Genomic DNA, 16,074 nt, shown 5'->3' on the forward strand with positions numbered 1-16,074 from the left:
TTTTAATAAAATTACATACAAACATTTAATTTCTCAGCTTATTTTATATTTAAGTTCATTTTAAATAAAAGTTAATTAAGTTATACCAAAAAATTAAAGGCACCTTTTCTGACAAACATTTTAATCACTTACATAATTAGGAACATTACCTTCAGTACTCCATGCTTGTAGTAGTTTGCGACACTGAATAGGTCTGAGGAGTTCCTGCAGATCCTCCTCTTTAGTCAGCTTCAAATCTGACTTGCATTCCACCCCTGTGCTCAACAGTTTCTCCAGTAGGCATGATAGGGTTTGTTCTGGCAAGCTTGGTAGTACTGATAAGATTGCCTCTCTTATCTCCTCTGCAGTAGAAGACATGCTTCTACAAAGAAGGGAATGAGTGATGGAGAATAACTATGGATAAATCATATACCTTGTATTCTGGTAATGGGTAATAATCAAGAAGATCTCCTTGCTTCAGGCAAATTAAAGTAGAGGTCTGAGCTGCTACTTCCAGTGAATAGACACCCAAATGAACCAGTTGTAGAGCCTGCCGTCTCTCTACAACAAAATACACTTGAGAATCACAATGCACCAAGATAAGCTTGATTTCTCCAACTAGCAAACCTTCCTCGTCCCTTCCAATGATTACATACATCCCCCTTTTGTACTTTGTGCCTTTTACAGTTATGTCATTAACAGCAATTGTATTGCTGGACACAAAATCAAATGGAGACGCTGCCTTTTTAATCTCATCACTGTAGTCACTGGAATAAAATTCAGTTCCCTTGTCAATCTGAATTACAGGAGGAAACATACTGCCAGCACTTAAGTATGCCTGGAGGAGCTGATGTCTCTCTGCCAGGGTTGCGCATAGGTTTTTAAAATTGTGCAATTTTCAAGCACACTGTTTAAAATAAGTATGCTTGCTTTCGAATCTTAATGTCCACAAACGTATAAGAGGCCCAAACTTAATAATGAGTGCAGGGTAGTGACACAAATAGTGGTGTTTTGGCTTTAGGGGACGCTCTGGAAAGGTGTGAGCTCTGAAATCAATATATTCATCAATGAGAACTTTCAAATAGGCCACCTGATCCGGAGTAATAACAGGTGCACATATGTAACCAACTATTTGTCGCAGAAGCAAAACCAACTGCCATACTGCACTATCTTCTGGATTTTCAATTCTGTCCCCAATTAAGAGAGGTAGTAGTCTCAAAAGACACCAGTTTTGCACAGCATGTCCAGACAACTTTTCACTGCCTGGGCTCATTTCAGGAGGTTTGTCGTTAGCATCAGCACCAAGATATTTAAACTGACTGATGCATCTGTTTAACTCTGCAAAGGTAAAATGCTTTTCCTGAGTTACTAAATGATTAATGTACAGTGCCAAGTCAAATGATACGACACCCTCAAAGAGATCATGACCCAGACATGGAGGTAGACCAGGCTGACACACATGAAAATATCTAAGTTGGTTGAAAACTGAATCAAACTTTATGCCAACTGCACTGTCCTTGTCATTTACTTCTCTATCCTGCAGATTCTCTTGATAGGACTGGACAGTTCTTGTTGTGCCAGTTGACAATGGATGTGACTGAAACATTTCTCGGTCAATGTCACAAAATCGGCAAAAATATGCACTCTTACTAAAATTTTCCAGAAAGCCTCCAATACTGTGAGAGCCTAGATTATCCTCAGCTATGGCACACAAACCACCCCTCAAAACACGGCCATCCTTCAGGATAATACCATTATCCTCTAGCTCCTCAAGATCTTTCAGCAACTGCCTAAAAACTGCTTCTTGTCCAAAATATTTAAAATCTTGTTCTCTGCACAAAAGCACAAGTTGCATGTGATCAGTATTTGATCTATAGTGTGGTAGGATATCACCTAGAGTTAAATAAACAGCAAGCACCTTGTGTTTCTTTTTCCCTGAACCCAGTGGGTTTACTACCTCAAATGAGTCTTGATAGAGTATCAGGGCTAAAGATGTTCCTTCAGTCTGAAACAATTCATTTTGCAATACAGCCTGTCCATCCCAAATATCTTGCAGAACATCAGGGTTTGTTACACGAGAATGCACATTCTCATACTGTTTCCTGACTGAATCAGACTCAAATAAAGAAGTAAGGGTTCTTTTCAAAGGGATATATTGGACAAAACATTCTTTTCCAGATTCATTTAAGCCTAAATATAATGGCGTTGGTTCAACATAGCTGAAGCTGTTTTTGAAGATTGTCTTCCGGCGCTGATCTGTTTGTAAAAGTCTATTCCCAGTCTTAAGAAGATCATCTTTTTGAAGTTCATGGATTACATTTTTTATGGTAATGTCATCAGTTCCAATTAATGTCAATTTCTCACTTAATCTTGCAAATACATGAGACTGTCCAAGGTCGTGGATTTCTTGAAATCCATCAATAACTGCCTGAATTACTGATGCAGGTAACAACAACTTTGCTTGAAGTTTCAAATAAAATAAAGTCAAGTTCTTAAAGAAGAGATCTTCATCCACATTAAGCACACTGACTCAAAGTGCTCAGGTTCATAGTCACTCACAGATGTATCAAGGCTCTGAGTAGGCCTAATAGTTTCACTGGGGTTTACCAGGGCTTTTTCCTGAAGATGTTCAACTGAGCTGTTTTTGTGTGATCTAGATATATGAGAGGCAAACGTGGATTTTATTTTAAATGTTTTCACACATCCTCTGAAAGGACAACCAATTTGTCTGCCCTGTTGTAAATGGCCCTTCAAGTGAGAAATTAAATCTTTCAAATACCCACATTCAAACTGACAACCTTCTGTATAACAAATTAATTTTGAATCTGTTAACTGAAACTGGGAATGTTTACTAACTCTTTGATATTCCTTGTGATCCCTATACAAATGAGATTTAAAAGCAGTGAATTTTTTAAATGAACGTGAACAGTCTGGGATACCACAAGTAAATGTTTGGTTTGGTACATTTTTATGCAACTTCATGTGCTGGGTGAAGGCTAGAAGACTACTAAACTCATTGTTACACAACTTGCAAATGTACATTATTGATTTTAAGCTCAAACCTAAAATGAATAGTCAAACTTCAACAAATCAAACTAGCTTATCACAGTGATCTTTGTTGTAGTGCAGTATGTCCTCATTCCAAGAATGAGGCAAATTCCTTTGGGAGACAAATAAAGGAACTATGACTATGACTATGAGTGATGCCAGATACCTAAACTGTAGAAAAAAACACAACCTGAAAAACTGCATGAATTGCAAAAATGCAGGAAAAACTCTGTGGTGTTAGTTAAAAGGTGGTTATCACCAAATGGATGTCTTACTGCAGTGGTTCCAAACGTTATCAAACCAATAAACTTTTACTCTGCCTAAACTAATGCTAGTTTGAAAATTAAAGATGAATTCTTAGTTACTAGATAGCTAGCTATATTTTCGCAATCTCAAACACCATATGGTCAATCATCGCTTTCTGAGAAAAAAATATAACAAAAAAGATCTTTTGTTTCTCATCTGAAAACTTTATCACGTGGAGCAACGGTTCGGGTCGCCGATCCCTAGTAGCTAGCTTACACCACTTGGTAGGTAGTTAGTCATTTAGCTCCCTGTAGGGCATAGTTATACCAACGAAGGAATAAAAATAGCTAACAGGCTTGCTAACCGTTTCCAACAATCGGTCCTATGTAGGACTGATGAAACTCCGATAATTATACAACGTTGATGGTCTCACTAAGACTGAATTTAACTATAACCGATAACGAAAACAGCTCGCTAATGGATGTGCATTATAATCCCGTTTTTACATAACACTTTTCGTATGAGCTTTCTGCCATAAACGCGTCCCAGTTTGACAGTCAAAATGAACACAGCCATGCTAGGGTGGGTAACTCCTAACTAACGTTACATCTTTAGTGTTTAACATTACATGCATTTGGAAAATAATTTTTACTTACAAAGACTGCTCGTTCTGTTTTCACCAGACTTTTTTCCCCGTGGAAAACAACCGCCTGTTTTTTTACCATTGTTTACTGTTAAATATACAGATGATAGTTGTGGTAATGTGATGGCCCAAGATGCATTGCGTTCTACAGTATTACAACGCAAAATAGTAAAACAGTGCTTTGCTGTAAGATCTTACTGTAAATATTACAGCAATTGGTTACAGTGTAGTTTAGCGTTTGATAATTAATATCCCCCCTTAGATAAAGGTACAGATCCAGGGGTTCACAGGCAAAGGGTTTTACGGTAGACTGGGGCGCTGGTGCTGTCATCCTGTCACTGCTCGAGGTCACTCAAGTTTGTTGACAGTGCAGTGGACGGATGCCATTGTCTCAGGATGCCCCCAAGCCTATGTTACCTTCTGGTTCTGCCTTTTTTTTAGCTAGGCTGTAATAGTTTAACTTAATGCCGGAGTTGCTGCCACACTCCAGAAATGTTTATAATTTCACCTGTCCTGTATATGTCCCCATGCAGCGCTAATTTTCCCTGTTTCATTTCTCCACATGGCTGCCCGCCGGCTTGAGGAATAATGAGATGAGGAGACCAGCGATCCATCCTGGGCCAGCCACCTCCTGCCTAACCGGATGTCTACACCATGATGGACATTATTACATCTTTTTCCTTTTCTTTCTCTTCTTTCTGTATAAATGGTTGTGTTGTCATGGTGACCGGTGTCGGCCAGAGGAGGATGGGTTCCCCCCTGAGTCTTGGTTCCTCTCAAGGTTTCTTCCTCATGCAAAAAACTAGGGAGTTTTTCCTTGCCACTGTCGCCTTTGGCTTGCTCACTGGGGGCTAGGACCCGGCACTTGTAAAGCTGCTTTGTGACAACAACTGTTGTAAAAAGCGCTATATAAATAAAATTTGATTGATTGAAGAACCTAGCACGTTCGTTACATGGATCAAAACCCAGTTCAGGTATGAAATCACATTTATTTGTGTTTATTTGTATATTTCTGTAGCAGTTTGGCATGTCATAATAAACGCATTATTATTAAAGATAGATTTCTGTAATGTTTTTTAGGGCACAGTCTATGGAAACCTCTTGATATGGAGATTGAGGAGAACCAGAAGACAACTAATATTACAGCAGATTCCATAATTGAGGTCCAACGCTACCTGGCTGAAAGTAGCACACCCAGAACACAAGATCCATTACAATATTGGAAAGATAACCACAAAACATATCCACACCTTTATGTACTTGCACTTAGATATTTATGCACACCATCTTCATCTGTACCCTGTGAAAATTTTTTCTAAGGCAGGAGAACTTGTATCTAAGAGGAGAAATCGCCTTGGCGCTAACACTTCAAAAACTTTTGTTCCTCAATAAAAATACATAAATGAATGCATTTTCTTGTCATTTTTTTGTGTTTTATATTATTTTACACTTTCATTAATGAAAATCCTTACATAAGTTGCACATTTTAGCTGAATTTTATTACACAAATTTGCTATATTTTGCAGAGTTGGTTTAGCATTTACACAAGGTTTTAAGCAAATTTTGGAGTCTTCCGGACACAACAAATTAAGCAAATGAAATTATAAAATGATGAGATCATATTTTAAGTAAACGAATGTCGATTAAATACTTCACAAGTTGATGTGTTGTCAGGATGCTTTTCCAACTTATTTTCATTTTGTTTACCTGCAATGATATTATATATATACTGCAGGGGTCACTATTGAGTGACCATCAGTGTCCGTACAGTGTCAACAGTTTGTGTAGTGTGTCGATACACTCCTTGAGGTATCATCTTCCCATCACTAGTTAGGATACTAGAATTTGAAGGGAAACAATGGAGGACTCCAAAATTGATGACCAACTAGGAGAGTAACACCAAGGGGATTATATACACAGAAAACGAGACGGTGAAATGAGACGCAGGTGGGGACAATGAGGGCAGGGGCGTGGCAGACAGAGAGAGAAACCATAGGAACAGGCAAACTAGGCGGGACCAAGGAGGAGGGAGGTGTCGGACGTGACACCTTCTGTTACATTTAGAGAAGATTCCTCAGGTTTTTATCCACAGGCCAACATCACCACCTAATCCATTAATTGCTAATTTAGCTAATCTGCAAATTTTTGGCATTAATTGGAATTACTACATCTGCTAAACTGTAAACATGCTTATAAACTTGTCACTTTGCTCCACAAACTTTTCCAAGTCTCATTGCATTCTTATTTTAATATTTAAAATAAGACTTATATATTTATATATACTGCTCAAAAAAATTAAGGGAACACTAAAATAACAAATCCTAGATCTCAATTAATAAAAATCATTGAAATCCATTTGCACAAGAGCAGTTGAAATTGATTCATAATAAGTGTTGCTTCCTATCTGAACACGAAGTGTGGATGACTTGGAGTTACATTGTGTTGTTTAAGTGTTCCCTTTATTTTTTTGAGCAGTGTATAATAACATATATTTTTGTGACTTTTTCATTGCTATTTAAATCTGTATATATTATCTTAATTACAAACTTACACGGTGATACAGTTTCATCCTTTTGTACACTTGTGTGCTAACTGAATTATATATAGTCTGGTGGCAATATTTGTTTGACATAAATTCTTGATTTATGACATTTACATATTATAGACAGAGGTTTTACGACTGCTAACATGCATTTCCCAATACTGGGGATACATTTTCAACATTTACCTCATACAAATAGCCAAATAGTTAATAGCCTGTTCAAAAGAGCATTTTCTTAACTAAATACCAACTCTGCATTTCACAATGCAAACAATGTTTTCTCTTTATTCACCAACTTTGTTAAAATGCAGCAAACCTGGTTCAGTATCCAATAATTCTTTTAAACACTAGCGTAGATACACATACAAATACACATACAAAAAAGCCACACAAGGGGGAACACACAGGATACAAAACTGAACAGTCTTGTTACGTGTAATTTAAACAGGCTTCAGCAGTTGGCCACATGCTTTCATCCACATCACATCGGATGTTGGCCCTTGCCATGCATGTTGGATAGAAACGCTTGGCATGGCTTATCCACCCCTGGCAGTCTTCAGCTGAAATGTCTCTGCAGCCACGGTCCATTGCATCCAGGATGGACATTTGTTCATGGGGCCAATGATCATACACCTTCCATGCACCTCCAGACTGAAACATGTTCCTGAGTGGGGTTGAGGAAAGGTGAGTTCATTCAAAAATGAAAGGAGGAGGTCACTGTTATAGGGACCAATCTGGCATTTGTGAAGGACCAAACCAACACTTGAGATTGCAGGACAAATGAAATGTGAAATGTGAAATTTGCTCCTCTCTGACCCGGTACATTACTTTGCTGCATTTTATTTCAATTATTTATATGTGCAAAATATGTGTATTGCAGTAATAGCTTTTTACCTGCCTTTGTTTTTGCAGAACTTTGCATTTTATATGATATTTAATGTTTTGAACCTTAGGTTTTCATTTTTGACATGCTGTGTGCAAGCATTTGTAAATAAGACAAGAATGATTCAGAATTTTGTTATTGGGTAACCTTGTGTGTATATAAAACGTAAGCAATGTAGTAACATTTTAAATGACTGCATTTTGTACAAAAACAACATGAATTGTACTAACTGTATAGCTTACTGAAGACTGATGGTTTTACTGTGTTTAATGTTTTGAAAATGTGACTACAGATGTGACTATGGATAAAAGGATGTTAGCAGTCGTAAAAAACTGTAAATAGTCGCAAGACAGAAAATACCAGATCTAATGCTAAATCTCGCAGACTACCCCATTACACTTGGCTCAGTAGCCAAAAATCTCAATGTCATACTCAACTCTGACCTATAATTTGATAAATACATAGATAATACTATTAGGATAGCTTTTCTACCTCTCCGTTTTATTAACAAGCTAAGAATTGCATTATCACAGCAAGATGCAGAAACATTGGTACATGCCTTTGTTAGCTCCAGATTAGAATACTGTAACTCATTACAGTCAAGATGCTCATATAGGAATATAAATAAACTTCAAATTGTTCAAAATGCCACAGCCAGAGTTCTGACTAGAACTAGAAAATTCAATCATATCAGGCCAGTCCCATCTATCCTGCATTGGCTTCCAGTTAAATTCTGTATTGATTTTAGAATTCTTCTTCGGACTTATAAAGCACTGCACGGGCTTGCCCCTGATTACCTCCAGGAACTTATCTCCTATTATGAACTCCCACATCCACTAAGATCACAGGGTAATTAATGTGCCACCTTAAATAAAGGTACAGATCCAGGAGTTCATGGGCTAAGGGTCATATGATAACCTGTCGTCCTGTCACTGCACGTGGTCACTCATGTTTGTTAACAGTGTAGTGGATGGATGCCAATGTCTCAGAATGCTCCCATGTCTGTGCTACCTTCTGGTTCTGCCTTTTTTGCTAGGCTGTAATAATTTAATGCCGGAGTTGCTGCCACACTCCAGAAATGTTTGAATTTCTTCTGTCTGGCATGATTCCATGCAGAACTCATTGCCCTCTTTCCTTTTTCCAAATGGCTGCCCGCCTAACAGAAATACTGAGATGAGGAGAGACGAGCCTTTCCTAAGATCCACCCTGGCCTAGCCACCTCCTGCCTAACCAGCTATGATGAAGTATCATCCCAATGCCCTGGACTCTCTCACTACCCCAAACTCTCCCCTGCTATGGCTGTATCTCCATGGACCTGGACTATTATCAACCATCAAGAAGTTTAAGAATAGAAATTACATTGAGAACTTGTGTATATAAATACAAATAAAGTTGAGAATTATTAATACTTCCCATTTTTTCTTTGCTTATGTATCTCTCTAATTGTTGTTATGGTGACCGGTGTCAGCCAGAGGAGGATGGGTTCCTCCCCAGAGTGTGTACTGATTTTAGTTAGAGATACTGGCATCCCTTTTTAAAATGTGTTAAAAGCCTTAAAATATATTTTTTTTATTGTAGAAGCATAATCTCAAGTGAAAAAATAATTAAGAAAAAAAAATCATGACTAAGAAATAATTATTTCCCATAAAATAACCTGTTCCACAAGAACTGGCTTTTTTCTATATTTTTTCAGTGAGATTATGCTTCTGCAATAAAATATTAAATTATTTTAAGGCTTTTTGCACATTTTAATTATGGGTGCCAATAATTATGGAGGGCATTGTGTGTCTGACTAAAATCAGTACATTACCATTATATATATATATATATATTTTTTTTTTGAATTGTCTTTTTACATATGCTAAATGTCTGATGGTCACATTTTAACAAAATACATTTACAAATATCTTTATTGTACAAGACAATAAAAAAGCTGAGGTGGTCAAGGTCACAGTTGTGAGGTACTACACACGCGTACACACACACACACACACACACACACACACACACACACACACACACACACACACACACTTTTGCCTCTAAGGTGATGCCTTAGCAGCATGTAATGCAATTTCCTAAAACACAACTTTAAGCTCTTTTATAACATGGGACCATTCATTCAGACATTTTACAATTTGAAGTAAATGGGGAAAAATCTGTACAACAACCAATGTGAAAATTTCTCCAGACTTTGGAATTATTCTGTCAGTTCACTGGATTGTCTGTCTTAAGAAATTAGACTCAAAACAACAATGTGTGAAACAATGTTCTAAACAAAACTAAATATGCTTTGTATTCCTATCACAACTTGTCTACAAGCTTTCTTGTTTCTCCGCTGTGGATTTAGCACAGTACATCATCAGTCTACCATAAAGATAGTTCTGACAGTGAGTTCCAATCATATTATTTTGAACCTACTTTCAGCATCACCCTATAGAAAAAAGGCATAAGAAAATGTACACTATTTACCAAAATGTCCTCATAAAAAAAGTGACTGGAGGCATGTAGTATTGACACCTCACTAGTCAATGTGTGGAAGCCTTATTTGGAGGTGGGGTTGCCATGGGGAGGGGCCTGTTGCTGCTGTTGCTGCTGCTGCTCAGCGAGAGCTTGCTGAAGGCGCGTGCGCTTGCGCGAGTAGTGCTGCCAGTGCAGGATCTGCTGCTCGTCGATGAATTTGGCACACTGAGCATTCACCAGCTCCTTCCGGAAGTGCTCATACTGCAAAAGTTCCAACATGTGCAAGCAATGTGGATATCTGGGGTGGGGGAAAAAAGAAGGAAAACATTTGGGTTTCGAATAGTGGTGGGCCGTTAACGGCGTTCGTTAATTTGATACTCTTATCGGGCGATATAAAAATTATCGCCATTAATCTATTTTTAAAGTTGGGTTGGGAACTGGGTCAAAATGGGTAAGCAAACTATGATGACTTTCAACTTGATAGTTTAGCTCAGCTGTATTCCGAACCAAATTGCACAGTAGGGGCGAGAACGAGTTTTTTAAACTTGTGAATTACAAATCGTTCGTGTGTTTACATGGATGCAGCCACGAAGTCGCCAGGTTTGCTTCATGGAAAATTCATTTTTAGGAACGTAAAGTGTTACCGGAGCGGAGCTCGGAGCGGTCGTTTTCTGCATGGTCCTAGCGCTAGATTCGTCGCTATTTAAATATTTCTTTTTAACCGTTAAAACTGCAGAAGACCAAACCCGGCTTTTGAAAAAGTGCCCCCCCCAAATTACGTCCATGAGGTTAAATGTACTAAATGTTGGCTTACATTTCAAATATCATGTTTAACTGAATAAACCGTTGAACACGAGTAGCCTACATTTTATTGAGCATGTTTTTTTTTTCTTCAAGTATCAAAGTAGAACAGCTTCCTCAAGCAGATGCATTTTGGAAACAGGAGATGAGCCCCTGGTCTAATGCACCCTCTGTATTAAGAAACCCCATCACAAAAACTGACTTTTAGTCATTACTTGGGTAGCACGCATATGAGCCATTTTAATATAGATTAATTTCAAGATTTCAGTGAGATTCATCAAGATTAAAAAAAATAATCTATGCCCACCCCTAGTTTCGAAACATCACAAACAACAGTAACTTGCAATTTCCACCTGCATGGGAGTAGTAGTTTTTTTTTTTATGAATGGAACTGAATGATAAGATTTTGTTTTAATGATTTTCTGATTTTTAAAAAGCTTAGTGAAAAATAATGTGTCATAAAACAACAATGAGGTAAAATACACGGCACTTACTTTAGGAATTTGGCATATTCTGGTTCTTTCCAATAAAGCAAATACTTCAGGTAATTCACAAAAGGTTTTTCTCTCAGGTAGCCTCTTTGAGCTAAAACTAGAAAGCAAAACAAACGTAAAAGGTCAAAAGGTATCTACCAATTTTTGTATCCTGCAATAAATGCAATTATTTGCACAAGCTTATTAAAGATTCAGGCTTCAATCGTTCATTTTAACGTTAGGAGAGATGCTCACTTAACTTATTTACGCCAACAAATATTAACCAAGAACATTAAAAAATGGCTAAATCGACATCTTTGAGTTTATAGAATAACAAACAATGGGTCCTGTGGGAGTATTTAAGATCTGAAGGGAAAAAAATAACTTGAAGCTATTTCACACTTGTGCTTACATTTGCTTACATTAATTCAGCCAAATCAATGTAGGTAACTAGGTATGTCCAGTTTTCTTAGATCATGTGAACATCCCAAAACACTCGATGGAAAATCCGAAAATACAGAAAGGTCTGGGTGCTCCCCGTGCACAGTGAAAACTGCGACTTGACGAGAGTTATAGTTTGTATCTTAGTCTGCTACATCACTATTAACTTAGGTTAGCTGACTACTAAAGTGACTAACGTTAGTGTGTAGCAGCTAGGTGAACAATCAAGTAAACAAGTATTTTAACTTACAGTTAAGGTAATTTGGGTTGGCCAAGCATTGGACAAACTCCAACTCCGACTGGAACCGGTTCCTCGATTGCTCTTCTGCACAGGTAAAGATGAGTTTTAGTAAACAACGATACGACTATCGACTAACTATTAGACACTAGATCTTAGCTAGTTAGCCGTTTTCGCTAGCTAGCTTTGTGTGTGTCCAAATATAGTTAAATGTGAAGCGTTGGGTTGTTGTTAGTAAGAGCTAGCTAGTTAGCTACTCACGGAAAAGCTTTATTTGTCGTTACAAACCTGTTTCCATAACACCAGCCTTTGCACACGACCGAATACAGGACCGGTAATTTCAACAAACCATGTAATCGTGCAATATAATACTAAAATTATGTTGAATTTATTAAAGTAGCGCTAGGTTCTTCATTGAAACTTCAGCGCTTCCCGTTCTCTAGGCCATATTTGTCATCAAGCTGTTCTCAGTGACGTACATAATGACTTTTTACGACAGTCGAGCGTGTCGCTATGTCGGAAATTTTGACTGCGCATGCGCGGAATTGTACGTCATTTCCGATAAGTCTTACGGCTGCTGCTGCACGAATACGGCATACCCAATTTGGACTACGCATGGGCGTCAAACTAGACACTTGAATTATAATATTTTACAATAAAAACGCGTGAAAACCAATGCTATGATAAATGCTTATATGTGCATTCGTTATAATTATTAACGTAGTTTTAAAAATATTTTTTAAAGTTTTAAATATATATTTTTAAGTACTTATAAAATCAGCATTCCAAATAATTTTGTAATAATTTTGTTGCTTTAACCCAGGGGTCGGCAACCTATATGGGGTCAAAAAAGGGTCATAAAGATTTTGCATTTGTAAAACAATAGTCACAAATGTACTGAAACTTGCAACTGCGTTTAAACAACTACATGCATGTAAAATCCATCTCCACAAATGAACTGGAATGTGCAAATGTGGAAAAATATTTCAAATGTATAAAAATATATATTTTTTTAATTTGTAGAAAGAAATTGCATTTGTAAATCCAATGTTGTGAATGTGTGAATCATATGGAATTTGTGAGGTTGTAAATGTAACAGTGAGCGTTTTTCAGTGTGGAGGTAAAAATTCTCGCATTCACCTTCTCTGCTGCAGTTGCGAATCTCTTGCTGCAGTTGCGAATTTTGACCCTGTTTTGACACCTAATTTATGGGACCAATAGGAAAGCTTTAGCTGGACCAATCAGATTGCGAGGTTGTTTAACCAATCATAACACTGATTTGGTGCTGTCACTCAACTTCGGCGCGCTGTTGGAACACGCCTCCCAATCTTTGTTATGGCGCTTCCAGGCACAGACACAATGGAGAGTCAGGTAAGGAGCAATGCTAGATCATGTTTCTTTAGCAAAACGTTCGTTTTAAAGAAGAAAACAGACAGGCTCTGGGCAGTAGTTTTATTTATACTACTGACTGTGGTGCTAGCTTTGGATAACTGTAGCCAATTAATTAACCATCGTTAGCTAGCTAGATAAACAGCCTGCAGCAGCAGAGTATTTGAACATAGCAAGAGAAGTGCATCCCGTTTGTTTTGCTCCATAATTTCCCCCCGTTTTTATATAAATGCAGCACAATTATCTTGTGTAATGGCAGACAGACTGTATCTTTTGATTCCTTTTGGTTCTGCAGCCTAGCTAACTAGCTAGTTATCTAGGCATTTGCTGATCTTCGGTCAGCTTATGAAGTAGAAAAAAACACCGTAGGACACTAGTTAGCCAGTATATCAGAACACACAATAATTGTACAGTACCTCTTGCTTTACTAGTAGTTTTTAATTGTGTCAGTCTTCAACATTCAACATTGCTCTAATTAGCTGTCATTTATTTATTTTTTTGTAATACTATCTAGTGAGTTTTTTTGCTTAAAACTGTTCATGATTCCATTCCATAAGTGCAGGCAGTGATCTTTTTCACATTAATTTTAAAAATCATCACAGCACAAGTGCAGTAATGCAGTACTCAGTAAGTTACCACTAGGAATGGTTGTACTAAAGTGCTCATATTTGCCAGGTAGAGGGATCAGCAGCCTGTTTGGGGCTGATGAAATTGTGCCTTCACAATGTGCTGTGTACCCTATGATTTTTATACCAGTTACCACTGTTATTTACAATTAGTTTTGTTTTTTATGTGTCTGATTAATTTGAGTTAAAACACAGTACACTACATTTAATTTAGCCATGGATGTTTAAGCTGAAGGATGTTTTAATAGACAAATATCATGATCTCATTCCCAGGTGATGATTGGAAGCGAAATCTTGCAAAGACTACAGGCGAGGTTGGAGCACACCCTTCAGAGGCAACCTCTGTATCTGAGAATACAGTACCTTTGTTGATGCTGGTGTTACAATTACCCCTGCACTCTCTCCTGGCAGAATAGAAAGGCTTTGGCAGGACGTGTGGAACAGTGTGACCAGTATCTACTATGATTTACTCCATTTTCTCAAAGAGGAAGATGTCCTGGACTTGGCCTACAGTGTACATCTCTTCTGTGTCCAGTATGTTTTCATACCACAAATCCAGGACGACCTAGATGCAGGATGACCATTCACTATTGGTCTAATCCAAAGTCCTGATGACTATCCTGACTCTGTTGAGGTTTGTGGATTTTCTCCATTGTTGGTGATTTTATCATAGTAAAATTATTTTAAGTAAACACTTTCTTAAATGTGTCTATAGTTAAATCCAAATGTTTTCATTTCAGGATTTCAACTACTTGCATTTCGAAGTCACAGATGTGGATCAAATAGGAATTCAGGTTCCTGCACTGGTGTGTCCTTTGCCCAACAAACACTTAGAAATGCTCAGAGAGTGATTTGATCCTGTTGCTCATTCAGCATGCTTTGGGGAGGATATTTACAGGGCACTGGTACAGTATGTTGAAGGTGTGATTGAATCAAGTTGTTAGTCCCTTGCATTAACATGCTTGCAGCCCATTTTATGATGTGTTTAAGTTTATTTTTAACATTTCTTTACACACTTGATCACAATTGATGGGTGATATTTGATCTTTAACTGAAGCAGCTGTTTTGAACAAGAGAAAATGAATAGAAAATAAAATGTGCATTTGAAACAACGCATAATGTCTATTCATTCAATAAAACTATTTAAAAAATGATCATTTTACTGCAACAATGTTCTTTTGAACAGCTGTTAACGTAACAACCGAAACATTGTAGGGCAGGAGAATACACTGTTCACCTATGTGTAACTAGCTCTGTGAACAAACATATAACTGGCAAAATAAACACAAGGCTGTAGATAAAATCTTCAAAATAGGTTAATCCAAGCCAAAGCATGTGTCACAGGTTGCTATACATGAATTTAAATCTCAACTGAAGTCTTTAAAGTTAGTGTAGTGGCCTGGTAGGCGGAGGGACTTGAAACATGTAGATGCCTTCGGGAGACTGCCCTGAACTATCAGAAGATGGGACCTTCCATCCGGTCCAAAACTGGACAAGGCCCTTCAGTGATGATTGAGAAGCTGCAAAAAAAAGAAGCAGTGCAGTGTTCCTTTAATAATTAAGGAATAGTAATGAAGCTAATTAGAAAAAAAAAGTGTTGCATCATGCACCTATATTGATTTTACGCACGGATATTTTTAAACAGTTTTTTAAACAACTTGCTTCATATATATTGGTGGCTTTTTTGTTTTATCACCTGTTGCGATAAACTCGTGAAGTTTCAACTGGGTAGTCTTCATCCTCCTCATCCGTATTTTCCAGGGGCCACAATATCTGGTTAAGGACCATCTATTTGAGACACAGCACAAATATTTAATGTGGGGTGGGAATAGAGGATTTCACATCATATAAATAATAAATAAATATGAAACACTCGACACAAACCCTATGATTTAATCTTTCAAAAAAAAAACACTTGTGAATTTATAGCCTAATCATAGTATTTGTGTCAAGTGTTTCATATTGTTACCATAGGTACAATTTAAGGTACTGTTATTTGTCACTCATACAGACAAAAATATTTCTCACATGAGGCTTGATTTCAACGTCTCTCTCACGGGAGAACATAAGAGGAATTACATCCTTCCTTTCTGTAAGTAACTGCCAAACGCAGGTCTCCTTCAGGCCCCGTCTGAAAAGCTTAATCTGTTTTTCTGTTCTTCCCAGGACCTGAGAGGGGAGGAGGGGAGGGGACAGAATTCAGCTTAGCATGAAATATCATGATATTATTGTATTGAATATATAGAGATTTAATTACCGTTCCATATCACGCTGAACACTGGTTGTGGACGCAGGACAATGT

General features: G+C 37.6%; 1 protein-coding gene and 1 long non-coding RNA gene across 2 annotated transcripts; one reads left to right on the forward strand and one right to left on the reverse strand.

The window, feature by feature from the left end:
- Nucleotides 1-9,233: 9,233 nt before the first annotated feature.
- Nucleotides 9,234-12,231, reverse strand: med31 (mediator complex subunit 31). The gene is made up of 4 exons (XM_076980303.1): nucleotides 12,046-12,231; nucleotides 11,770-11,844; nucleotides 11,100-11,196; nucleotides 9,234-10,102 (listed from the first exon to the last, which is right to left on the reverse strand). The coding sequence occupies exons 1-4, from the start codon at nucleotides 12,053-12,055 to the stop codon at nucleotides 9,886-9,888; spliced, it is 399 nt and encodes a 132-aa protein (XP_076836418.1). The 5' UTR covers nucleotides 12,056-12,231; the 3' UTR covers nucleotides 9,234-9,885.
- A 698-nt stretch (nucleotides 12,232-12,929) lies between these two features.
- Nucleotides 12,930-14,876, forward strand: LOC143482184 (uncharacterized). The gene is made up of 4 exons (XR_013122151.1): nucleotides 12,930-13,128; nucleotides 14,046-14,086; nucleotides 14,184-14,406; nucleotides 14,513-14,876. It is a non-coding gene; the product is annotated as an uncharacterized LOC143482184 (long non-coding RNA).
- Nucleotides 14,877-16,074: the final 1,198 nt, after the last annotated feature.

Source organism: Brachyhypopomus gauderio, chromosome 18 (genome assembly GCF_052324685.1).
Source record: "Brachyhypopomus gauderio isolate BG-103 chromosome 18, BGAUD_0.2, whole genome shotgun sequence".
In the NCBI taxonomy this organism is placed as follows: domain Eukaryota; kingdom Metazoa; phylum Chordata; class Actinopteri; order Gymnotiformes; family Hypopomidae; genus Brachyhypopomus; species Brachyhypopomus gauderio.

Excerpts from the sequence above, each read along its gene's own strand:
- med31 (XM_076980303.1), bottom strand. Across the intron at positions 11,197-11,769 it reads CAACCCAAATTACCTTAACT|TTTTAGCTCAAAGAGGCTAC; the intron begins GTAAGTTAAAAT and ends TTTGCTTTCTAG. Across the intron at positions 10,103-11,099 it reads GAATATGCCAAATTCCTAAA|ATATCCACATTGCTTGCACA; the intron begins GTAAGTGCCGTG and ends CCCCCACCCCAG.